The 10,699-nt window shown below is 56.0% G+C and overlaps 2 protein-coding genes across 4 annotated transcripts; one reads left to right on the top strand and one right to left on the bottom strand.

Moving 5' to 3' along the window:
* Window positions 1-108: 108 nt before the first annotated feature.
* Window positions 109-4,467, bottom strand: ABHD14B (abhydrolase domain containing 14B). The gene is given in 5 exon segments (XM_068559484.1): window positions 109-1,202; window positions 1,565-1,806; window positions 3,044-3,279; window positions 4,188-4,278; window positions 4,281-4,467. Coding segments are annotated over 5 exon segments (936 nt in total). The 3' UTR covers window positions 109-1,022.
* On the top strand, window positions 3,878-10,162 carry ABHD14A (abhydrolase domain containing 14A). 3 transcript variants are annotated; one of them, XM_068559488.1, is made up of 6 exons: window positions 3,878-4,037; window positions 5,100-5,431; window positions 7,748-7,959; window positions 8,120-8,235; window positions 9,366-9,601; window positions 9,814-10,162. In XM_068559488.1, exons 2-6 carry the CDS (start codon window positions 5,417-5,419, stop codon window positions 9,994-9,996), a joined length of 762 nt encoding a protein of 253 aa, XP_068415589.1. In that variant the 5' UTR covers window positions 3,878-4,037; window positions 5,100-5,416; the 3' UTR covers window positions 9,997-10,162. The 3 variants fall into 3 exon arrangements, with proteins under 3 accessions (XP_068415589.1, XP_068415588.1, XP_068415587.1); XM_068559487.1 differs by lacking the exon at window positions 5,100-5,431 and having other exon boundaries at window positions 3,980-4,042; XM_068559486.1 differs by lacking the exons at window positions 3,878-4,037; window positions 5,100-5,431 and having other exon boundaries at window positions 6,557-7,959.
* The last annotated feature ends 537 nt before the right edge of the window (window positions 10,163-10,699 follow it).

Below are 10,699 nucleotides of genomic sequence, written 5' to 3'. Positions count from 1 at the left end.
AGGGCAGGGGGACCATCTGGTCCCGCCAGGGTGGGGGAGGGGCCTGCAGTGGCGGTCCCAAGGGGCGGGGGAGGGGCGGCGCTCTGGAGACAGCGAGAGCCTGCGGGGTCTAATTGCATCACTTTATTTCACAGACCTCCAATCTCTGTCTCCCCACCCCCCAAAGCTCAGCGCAGGAAACTAGCTTGGCTGAGAAGACCCAGGCCTAATAACCTGGGGAGCTGTGGAGCACCCAGAAGAAAGTGGAAAAGCTGGGAGATCTGAGGGTCGAAGTGGTGGCCCTTCCCTTTTGTGGGCATTTCTGATCTGCGGGCCAGCTGCAACCTGTGGGTGAGTGAAGTTCAGAGCTGGCCACACCCTAAGCCTGGTAGAGGGTCTCCTGCAAGGGCTGGCCTCATGGTGTCCCCACCTTCCCAGCCATGGGGTGCTGAATGGTTGGGGAGGGCAGCATGTGCCTGTGCAAGTGCTTGTGTGGGGACAGAGTATGCCTGTGTGCCTGTGCATGCAATGCAAAGCTGCTGTGAGAGTGTGCATATCAGCCCAGAGTTGCATGTACCTGTGTGGTTGCCCCCAAGTGAAGGATCATATTTGGGAACATAGATGACTGTAATGTGTATGCATGCATGTGGGCATGTATGTATTTGTGGCCTAAGAGGTGAAGGTAGGGAGTGTGTGTACCCAGCAGGGCAGCCAAAGGAGGTGGGAGGTGGGGGGAGGCTGGGCAGAGCAGAGGAAGGAATGCAAGCCGAGCAGGAAAGCCTATAGGAGAAACTCATCTAATGGATTACCCTCCACCAGATTATGTCCCTTGACTCCTGAATTTTTTTCTCTTGATTTCACCTCCTCAGTCTGTCACTGCAAGAGAAAGAAGAGGAAAAGACAGACCCTAAAAGAACTCAGATAGAAAGACACACCTGTTGGATGTGCAGGATGAGCAGGAGCCCATGGAGGGAAGGAGAGAGAATGAGTGAGAGAGAGCCCAAGGCAGGCAAGTGGCCCACCCCCATCAGCAGGGCTGTGCCTCATGCTAGCTCCTGCAGGAAATCCAGCAGCCCTGTATGCCACTCCTCGGGTTTGTCAAGGTAACAGGGGTGCCCCGCCCCCTCCATGACCAACAGCCGGTGGTTGGGCAGCTGCTTCAGGTGCTCAAAGCTGGTCTGACCCATGGGGTCCTGGTCTCCATATACGATAAGAACCGAGGTCTAGAGAAAGGAAAGGGATGCAGAGTCAACAGGGACCTGCCCCACCAGCCCCAGGCTCCTAGAAGTCAACTCCAGCCCTCCCCATCACTTTGGTCTCTCCCTGGGGTCACCGCAAATGACAGAGAGAGACAAGTTGGCCCAGTGCAGGGATGGTTTGGAGAGGCATGAATTTGTGTATGCCCCAGCACACAGTTTAGCACAGGGCTTGCCACAGTAATCTTCTGCCAAGTACACCAAAAGGGCGGAGTTTGGTGGTTCAACTCCTCCCGGAAGCTACCCCTTTGGTTACCAGTACCCAGGGCCCCAGGATGGACTGTTCCTTGCTCCTGGCAGGGACATCTCAGCCTCCCACATAGGGGTACCTTCACTCTGGCATAGTCGGCAGCATTGATTTTGTCAGTGCAGATGGGGGCCACTGGCACATAGCCCCGGATCTGGGAGCCTGGGGCCATGAGGAAGGGCAGGGAGTACATGCCACTCAACGATGGGCTGATCACGACTGGGGGGCCCATATCCAAGGCATCCACCACAGCTGCCAGAAAGCTGCTGGGGACCAGCTCCCCAATAGGGGCAGGGGCTGTTGCTTCCTTGGAGCGCCCCAGACCTGCAGGGATTCAGGTGTGGGAGAGACAAAGGTGGTGAGTAGGAAAACAGGGGAGAGAGGGTCCCTTCCTCCAGGAAGCCCTCCTAGGTCAACCTCTGTGCCAGGTTCCTGCAACAGGCAGTGTTGCATGCTGTAGTTATTCCTACAGCAACCTAGGTCTGTCATATCTGTGGCAAGCATAAGGCATTTCCTTCCATGTTTGTGCCCATCTCCCCCAGTACAGCATCCTCAAAGAATCAGGCTCTGAAGCCCAGCTTGGCCAGATCCAAGTCCCAGTTGTCCACTATAGATTATGTAAGCTTGGGAAAGTCCCCTCAGCCCTCTCTCTACTGTTCAGTTTCCCCATCTGTTAAAAGGAGGTAACAAAAGTGTTTGCCATTTGAGATTGTTGTGAAAATTGAGTTAACTGCTTCAAGGCACCTGTCCCAGGGCTGGCAGGGTAGATGCCTCCAGGACAGTGGATGAGGGGCTGGCTCTGCACACATCCCTCCCCTCCAATTAGTCAGTCCCTACCTTCTGCAGAAGGATTAGTTCAAGGCCTTGGCCCTGAAGCTCAGCCCAATCCACTGTCAGAACCAATCCTGTCCCGGCCTGGAGGCCCGCCCTTGGGCACTGAAACCATACCAGCCATGGCCAGTGAGGGGAGCAGGTTGGCCATGCTGCCACCTTCACACTTGGCACCATGGGCTGGGGCCCGCCAGTTGAGGTTATGACTGGCAGTCTTGTGCTGCTCCTCCCTCCCTCAGGACCTAAATTAGGGCTTTGTACGTGGGATCATGACTGGGGGCTTAGCCACCCCCAAAGGTGCCAGGGGACTCAGTGTCACTCCTCAGGGCTTCCAACAGAGCCTGTGGTTTCGGCTCTTTCAAAGTATTTTACTTCCAATCGACTGAGCAACGATTATTATGTGTTAGGTACTGGCCACATACTCACATGGATAATCTCATTCCATTCTCATTAGAGCCAACCCCAGAATGAGTGTGGTTATCTCCCATTACAGATGAGGAAACAGAGGCAGAGACACTGAGACACTGCCCCGGGCAACACAGAAGCAGCTGGGCAGTGTTCAGACCACATCCGGATGGACTAGAAAAGCTCGAAGGCCCTTGTAGTGTACACTGCGCCCTGTCTAGCTCAGGAGTCAGCCTGGCTAGGTCCTCCCAGTCCCCCAGCCCCCAGCCCTGGGTCCCCAGTGAGGCTCCCACAACCCCTGTCCAGAAGCCTTCCCTGGAGTTACCTGGCAGGTCAATGGCCACAGCCCGGTAGCCAGCCTGGGCCAGCCTGTGCAGCGTGCCCAGGTTCTGCCAGGTCTCGGAGGAGAAGCGTATGCCATGCAACAGCAGCACGGAGAAGCGGGTGGCCTGCCCACTGCCCGGGTGAGCCTCTCGGAAGAAGAGGCTCTGGCCCTGCACCTGGATGGTGCCCTCGTGCTGCTCCACGCCCGCCATACCTCCTGCTGTGCTGGTGAAGCACCTGTGGTTCAAGGCCAGGCTGATGAGAAGCCACAGAACACCCTGCCCAGGTGGAGCAGGGAGGCTGCCACAGACAGGGCAGGGGTCCCTCCTGGAGCATCAAAACTCTAGGAACATGCTTTGAGGTGAGGAAGACATAGGTGTTATTTCTGCCTCTGCCACTACCTAATTGCCTTGGTTTCCTCATCTGAAATATGGGACATTAAAGCCTACCTCAAGAATTTATGAGTTAAAAAAAAAAAGAAAAAGAATTGATAATTGATGGTGCCTGCCTTTGGAAAGAACTTAATACATGGGTCTCCCATTACAATTATTGTTCCCATTGTTATTATCCTTTTCTACAAATGGGGATAATACAATAGTACTAGCTCCTAGGTGGTTGATAGGATTAAACGAGGCCAGGCATGTAAAACACTCGCCAGTGCCTAGCACATAGTAAGCATAGTAAATGTATCAACAGTAAGTAGCTGACTATTTTGCTTTTCAACATTTTCCTCTTCCAGGCACTGTTATAGGTCGTAGGTTGGCATCGCAGGCCGAAGAGGATAGGGGTTGGAGTAAAAATATCTGTTTTCCGGAGCCGGAAACCGGAGCTCTGAGCAGGGAAAGGCTTTGAAGTTCCGGCGGGCGAGGGAAGCGAGGTGCTCAGCGCGCTGCCTGCTGGGGCCCAACGCACTGACGCCGCGGCCAGGGGCGCGGTCACCGGCGCCGCCACCACTCGCTCTGTCCCCTCCGAGGACCTCGGTTGTGGATCGCAGGGTCTGGTAGGGTGCATGCAGAGGGGGTGGGGGCAGACCCGAGGAAGGGAACCTGGGGAACCGTGATGGGCAGAGGAGAAATTTTGGGGTAGGTCGGGGTGGGTTCTAACTGGAGAGAGGAAGAGAGGGTTGGGGGGCGCAGGGCAGGTACCTGGGGAGCTGCGTGGGCTCTCGCAAACAGGAGGCGGGCGAGTGCAGGCGGCGACTGTGGCCCGGGGCGGGGAAGCAGGGATGTGGCCCGAGGGCGCGGGCTGGGCCGTGCTCCGGGGCGCCCGCTTGTGGCCACAAGACGTCCCAGGGCCAACGGGTGCTGCTAGGCCCATCCTTCTTCTCACAGCTGTCTCAGTTTCCCCACGCCCCTCGGCCCCACGTGCCCCAAGCACCGGACTGGGTCCGGCCCCGAGACCCTCAGCGACCTGCTCCACGTGCATGTGGTGTGGCTTGAGAAGGAGGGTTCCTTTGGGGTCTCATCCTTCCTGTTCCCTCCCCCTTCCTCCCCACCCCCTCATCCCCAGCCTGGGCTGCCCAAACCCAGAGTCGTCAGTCTGGCATGTGGTTGAGGCCCGACAGGTTTGAATGCGAAGCTTTGCCAATGCCCAGCCTTGATCGTTTTCCCAACGCCTCGGAGCCTATTTCCTTGCCTGTAGAATGGGTGTGATGTTGCCTACCTCACAGAGTGCTAATAAGGAGTGAATGCTGCGTGTTCCGTGCAGCCTCCCTGTTCCAGGCCTGCCCACACAGGCCAGGGACAGATCAGATGTTGGTCACATGTCACCAACCAGGATAGGTGACATATAGAGACGTGAAGGAGCCTAGAGGCCACCCCGGGCTCTGACCGAGTGCTCGAGCGCGTGTGTATTTGCAGGGGTCAGGGAAGTGGATGGCCGGAGACCTGGGGCTGCTGCATAACAATACTAATATCTGGCAGTTACACAGCGAGGCTTCCGCGCCAGACAGTGTTCTAAGGCTTGACCGATCCTTCAGTCCTTAAGACAGGCCTCTGTGGTGGTGACAACCCTATGTGGTCCTTAAGACAACCCTTATCCTTAACCCTGCTGTACAGACAGGAGACTGAGCAAGGGTGGAGACGTGCTGGTGGAAAGAAGTCGGCTGGCCCTCCCCCGGCTCTCAGGCCGAAAACAATCCGGAAAATCTGAACGGGGGGAGAGGGGCGCCGAGCCTCTGTGCTTTGGGGCGCCGCCCCCAGTGCCCCCTCCAACTCGGCTGCTAGGCGGGGACCCGAGACCGCGGACTGCGCAGGCGCGCGGAGGCTCGCAGCCGCCCGCAGAGAGGCGGAGGCTGAGGCAGCGCCAACGTCTAGGGGCTGTTTGGCGCTGGTTGCACCTGAGCGGAGCCCGCCCCGCGGTGGCAGACCCGATCATGCCTGTCGGCCCGGTGAGTGTCCCCGGGGAGTGAGGCCAGCAGGGTGTCCGGGGGCGGGCCATCCTTGCCCTGCCCCTTGCCCCCGGAGCCCTGGGACAGAGTCCTGCTGGGAGGGGCCCGCGCTGGGGCAGCGAGTATGTTTGTGTTCGTGTGTCAAGTGTGCGCGCCCGCGCGTTTGTCAGCGTGTGTTTGGGGGTCTGGGTGTATGTGTATGTGTGTGTGTGTGTGGTGTGTCGGTGTTTCTGTGTGCCTGTGTTGGGGGGGGGGGGATGTCAGCCTGTCTGCCCGCTTGTGTCTGTGTATGTCTACTGTGTGAATTTCTGTGTGCGTGTGATTTTAAGGGTGTATATCTACCTGTGTGTGTGTATTTCTGAGGGTCTGTGTTTGGGTGTCCGTCTGTCTGCCTGTGCCTGTCTATTTCTTGTGTGCGTGTGTAGTTTTGGGGTTGTGTGTATGGCTGGGTGCTTGAAATATGAGGGTCTGCATATCGTTTTGAAAGCGTGTGTGTGTCTACCTGTCCCTCTGCCTTCCTGATAGCTGAATGTGCATGACTTTGAGGGTATTTCAAGGTATCGATTGTGCAGAGGCCCGTGCGTGTGAAAGGAGGCTGCGTGTACGTGCAGGGAATAGCTTGTACAAAGGAAAAGCGTTTGGGGACAAGAGTTTGTGTGCACGTCTGTACACCTGTGTGTCATTGTCGACGCGTATGCCAAGGACCTAACGCGGATACAGCGCCTCCCTCCCCTCCCCCCATATCTGTAGCGTACTGTTGTCTAGTGCTCCAGCTGCCTGGGTTGCCATAGCAACGGCTGAAGTCCCGTCCCTCCCTATCGGGATAGGTGCCCCAGGGCGCCAGGCCCACCAGAGGAGAGGTTCAGCGCGGATGCTCTGCCTGGTGGGAACCTAGGCTGCCGCGTTGGAGGCTTGTGTCCAAGGCTGGTCGTGGTCAGAAAGAAGAGAGGAGCGTGCTTTTCCTCCACTCAGCACCTGGTCCTCCATCAGCCCCAGAGGGGCTGCCACTGCCCAGTCACCACCTGACCCTTGAGCCTGGGGGTGGGGGCTTGGGAAACAAGCCTTCTCGTTCCGGGAGCGGTGGGGGATGGGGGGGGGTCCAAGGCGATTCCCCAGCCCTGAACTCCGGCCAGCGCCCAGCTGACACTCAATACAGACCTGTTTACTGGAATCTGGGAACAAGGCAGGCCTGCTCACCCTAGACCCAAGAAATGATAAGACAGCCCCTGGTCAGGTCCACTGTATTACCGAAATCTCACAGGAGTCTTGGGAGGGCAGCCGCCAGGTTATTCTCCCCGTTTTACTGACAAACAAGGCACAGAGCCAGGAATTGGAAGAGCAGAGTCTCAAAGGCAGGGCTAGCTGCTGTCTGGGTCCTGGGTACTGAGGTCTGTCTTCTGGGCTGGCAAAGGACTCAGACTAGAGGAGTCCATGAAGCAGGTCATTTGGCGTGAAGCTGGGGGGTGGGAGGCATTTGTCTCTCCAGCCTCCATGCCTCCCTTTCCACTTGTAGATGTGCCATGCTTCTCCCTAGCCCCATACCCCCTCATGCCTAGGCATTTCCTCCATCAAGGATATTCTCCATGAGTTCTCTTTCCACTTAATATCAGCTGGGGTAGAGCATTAAATATTCCCATCAATGGTAAAACACATTCTGACTTTAGCATTATTATACGCAGTGTGATAAAAAGAACCATTTCAAAACATGCCCTCAGTGGGACATCACTTTACTCTTTGATGTCTTTCATCTTTGATGACCCTCAGCACTCTGTCCACCAGTTCATCCGTCACCTCAGAGCTTTGGTTTCCTCCTTGGCAAACTGAGTGTGGCCTGGTGGTTAGGAGCCCAGCCCTGGGCTCAAGTCGCAGTTCCCCTGCTTGCTACTCTGCACTTTGGGTAAGAGAATTTACCTCTCTGAGCTTCAGTTTCCTCATTTATAAGAGACCTATAATATCTGCTCCCTAGTGTTTTTGTGTGGGTTCATGAGTTGTTACATGTGAAGGGCCAAGCACAGGGCCTGGCTGTCATAAGCACTTGATGAATGGAAGTGGTTTTAGCTGGCACAAGGATGATGGTGGCCACTGATGCCAGGGGGACATCTCAGATGCTCCTCACGCTTTGGGGTATCTGAGCCCTTGCCCTGGCATGTGGAGTAGTTGGGTGTGAACCCTCAGACCCTTGCCTGGAGCAGAGGAAAGGGCAAGGGCTGAGCTTTTCCTCTGCTGGGAGCTCCTGGATGGGATTTGAGAATGGGGTCCAGGGGACCTTGCGGGGGCTCAGCCCTACCCTCTTCTCCCTCTCCTCTCCTCCTCCAGACTGTGGTACAGACCTCCATGACCCGGTCCCAGGTCGCCCTGCTGGGCCTGGGCCTGCTGTTCATGCTGCTACTGTACGTGGGGCTGCCAGGACCCCCTGAGCAGACCTCCTGGCTCTGGGGAGACCCCAATGTCACGATCCTGGCTGGTCTCACCCCTGGCAGCTCCCCCATTTTTTACCGCGAGGTGCTCCCACTTCACCGGGCCCGCAGGTGGGTGCTGACCCCAGGGTGTAGTGGAAGGACTAGGCCCAAGGGGAGTCCCTGTGTGGGTCCCCCAGCTCAACTCAAAGTGCTCAGGGCCTGGGAGGGCAGTGGGAGAAGCCTGGGAAGAAAGAACCCCCAGAACACACACTCCCCCGTGTGCCCACAGGGTGGATGTGGTGCTGCTCCATGGAAAGGCCTTTAACTCCCGGACGTGGGAGCAGCTGGGCACACTGCAGCTGCTGGCACAGAGGGGCTACCGGGCCGTGGCCCTTGACCTCCCAGGTGAGAGCCCCCACCCCTGGGTCTAAGGAGGTAACGTGCAGCAGGGACATGGGGACAGCATGCCAGAGGGGAGAACTGGAGGGGTAGGAGAGCCCTAAGGTATGGCTGGGGAGCATCTGGACCCCAGTGTCTGAACAAGCAGTGGCAAGTCACAGCACAAAGTGTCAACACGAAAAGCTCTGTGTTTTTAGTTTCTACCTTGAAAACTACAGTGTGGATTGTTGCACGTCACAGAGCAGTTAGCAACATGAGCTGCCTCACAAGCGATTGCATGGGGAGATCTCACCGTCCTTTTTATGACAAACTAGGTAGCTGTTTGTTTTTCAGCTCTACAGATGATTTTTGCTATTATTCTTGTCATTAAAAAATCAACCAAGAGTGATGCCCTCAGAGACCCATGCCATGTTTCTCTCCCTGTCACTTCTCTAAGCAGTTTGAGGGTGCCAGGCCCTCTTTGGACGTTTCCATACCTAGAGATACAGGGTTGTTTGGTGGGGGCTGTACACATGACTGGTGTCCTGCCAGCTTAGTGAATCTTTCTGCAGCCTGGTTTTCTTCTCCTCTACCATGTCTCATGGGTCATGCCAGGCACTGTGACCCTCCCTCTCCGCAGTGTGTGCCATCAGAGGGATGAACAGGTTTTATCTGGCCACTCCTCGACTGGTGGCTGTGTAGGCGCTTTAGAGTTTTCAGTGTCAGTTGAAATGCTCAAGTAAGGAAGCTGAAGCATCTTTGGACATGCTTCTTTGAGCATGTGGGCAATAATTTCTGTAGGGTAGCCATCAAGGCCAGTTGATGGGTCGAAGGACACACATTTAAAGTTTTTTGACGAATATTATCTTACCCTCCAAAAATGCTGTGTGGATTTACCCTCCAGTCATGTACAAAAGTGTCCATTTTCCCACATCTTCCTTAACACTGTGTATTATCAGTCTTTTTAGTTTTGCCAGCATGGTGAATGAAAGATGGTTTTCTAGAAGCCCTATCACAGTACAAAAATAACGTCTAGGAAGTTTGGGGTAGCAGATGCTATATGCCACTGCCTCCCATCTCTTTCCCCCACTATGGTGGGCAGGAGGTCCCGACCTCCTTCCCAGCCTCCCTCAGCTGGTGCCTTCTGCTGTTCCCAGGTTTTGGGAACTCGGCACCTTCGAAGGAGGCAAGCACAGAGGCAGGGCGGGCACAGCTGTTGGAGCGAGTGCTGCAGGACCTAGAGGTGCAGAATGTCGTGTTGGTGAGCCCTTCGCTGAGTGGCTGCTATGCCCTGCCCTTCCTGATGCAAGGCCACCACCAGCTGCATGGATTCGTGCCCATTGCACCTGCCTCCACCCAGAACTACACCCAAGAACAATTCCAGGCCGTGAAGGTACTGGGAGGAGGGTCTCCAAAAGTCCTGGCTTCCTGTCCCTGGCTCAAGTCATGGGGGGAAAGGCCTCAGGTCTTACTTGGAGGACACATGGCCCCATCCTTGATCTGGATGGGAGAGATGGGGTGTATAGGGAAGATTTCCTAAGGAGGTGGCTTGAGGGCCAGTCCCCATCAGGCCCCAGGATCACAGCCCCTTGCCTTGCCCTGCAGACCCCGACTCTCATCCTGTATGGGGAGCTGGACCGCGTCCTGGCTTGGGAGTCACTGCGGCAGCTCCGCCACCTGCCTAACCACTCCGTGGTGAAGCTGCGCGATGCAGGCCATGCCTGCTACCTCCACAAACCACAGGACTTCCACCTCGTCCTCCTTGCCTTCCTTGACCATCTGCCTTGAGCTCACCCACTGTCCAGGCCCCAGGCCTGGCCTGAGCTTGGAGGATCTGGACCAGTCTCCACCAGGGAGGCAGCCCCTGGGGTTGGAGGGCAGAGGCCAGTGGGCCAGGCCCAGTCAGGACCTCTCATTTCATCTCAGAGGCACAATAAAAAAAGCATTTTTGTCATGCCTAGGCAGTGACAGGTCCTGTTTCCTGGCGTTGCTGCAGGTGGGGTTAGAGTTGGAGGCAAGACTGGGACTGCTTTGGGACTGAGAGCTGGAGGGATTGCTCCAGCAGCCTGGGAAGGCTAAGGACATGCGCTACGTACTAGATGGCTGCTGAGTGGCTACTCTGACTCAGTTTCCTCATCTGTAAAATGGGCATGATGGTAACACCTAGCTCAGAAAGTGGTTTTAGGATTGAGTCTGGTTAAGCAGAGCACTTGGCCATACTGGGCTGGCAGCGTGGGAGTGTCATGGAGAGGGGGTGTTACTACTGCTGAATGACCACTGGGATTGGTGGGAAATCCAGGGTCTAGCGGCTGAGTTGAGTGAGTCAGGAATAGAGGACCTATGGCTGAAGGGAGCAAGATTTGTAAAGGTGGGGTGGAGAATGTGGTTTGACAAGTAACACAGTATTGGGGAGAGGGAAATTTCCCCCTCTACCTCTCTTGAGTTCTTGGCTGGACTAACAATAAAATTGACACAAAACAGATTAATAGGA

This window comes from Eschrichtius robustus, chromosome 12 (assembly GCF_028021215.1).
Source record: "Eschrichtius robustus isolate mEscRob2 chromosome 12, mEscRob2.pri, whole genome shotgun sequence".
Classification (NCBI taxonomy): domain Eukaryota; kingdom Metazoa; phylum Chordata; class Mammalia; order Artiodactyla; family Eschrichtiidae; genus Eschrichtius; species Eschrichtius robustus.
Note: the sequence above shows the minus strand (reverse complement) of the source record. Positions and strands in the feature narration are given on the sequence as shown.

Coding starts and splice junctions, on each gene's coding strand:
- ABHD14A (XM_068559486.1), top strand. CDS start 7,682: ATGGGGTCCAGGGGACCTTGCGGGGGCTCAGCCCTACCCTCTTCTCCC. Junction 7,960..8,119: donor CCACTTCACCGGGCCCGCAG/GTGGGTGCTGAC, acceptor GTGTGCCCACAG/GGTGGATGTGGTGCTGCTCC. Junction 9,602..9,813: donor AACAATTCCAGGCCGTGAAG/GTACTGGGAGGA, acceptor CTTGCCCTGCAG/ACCCCGACTCTCATCCTGTA.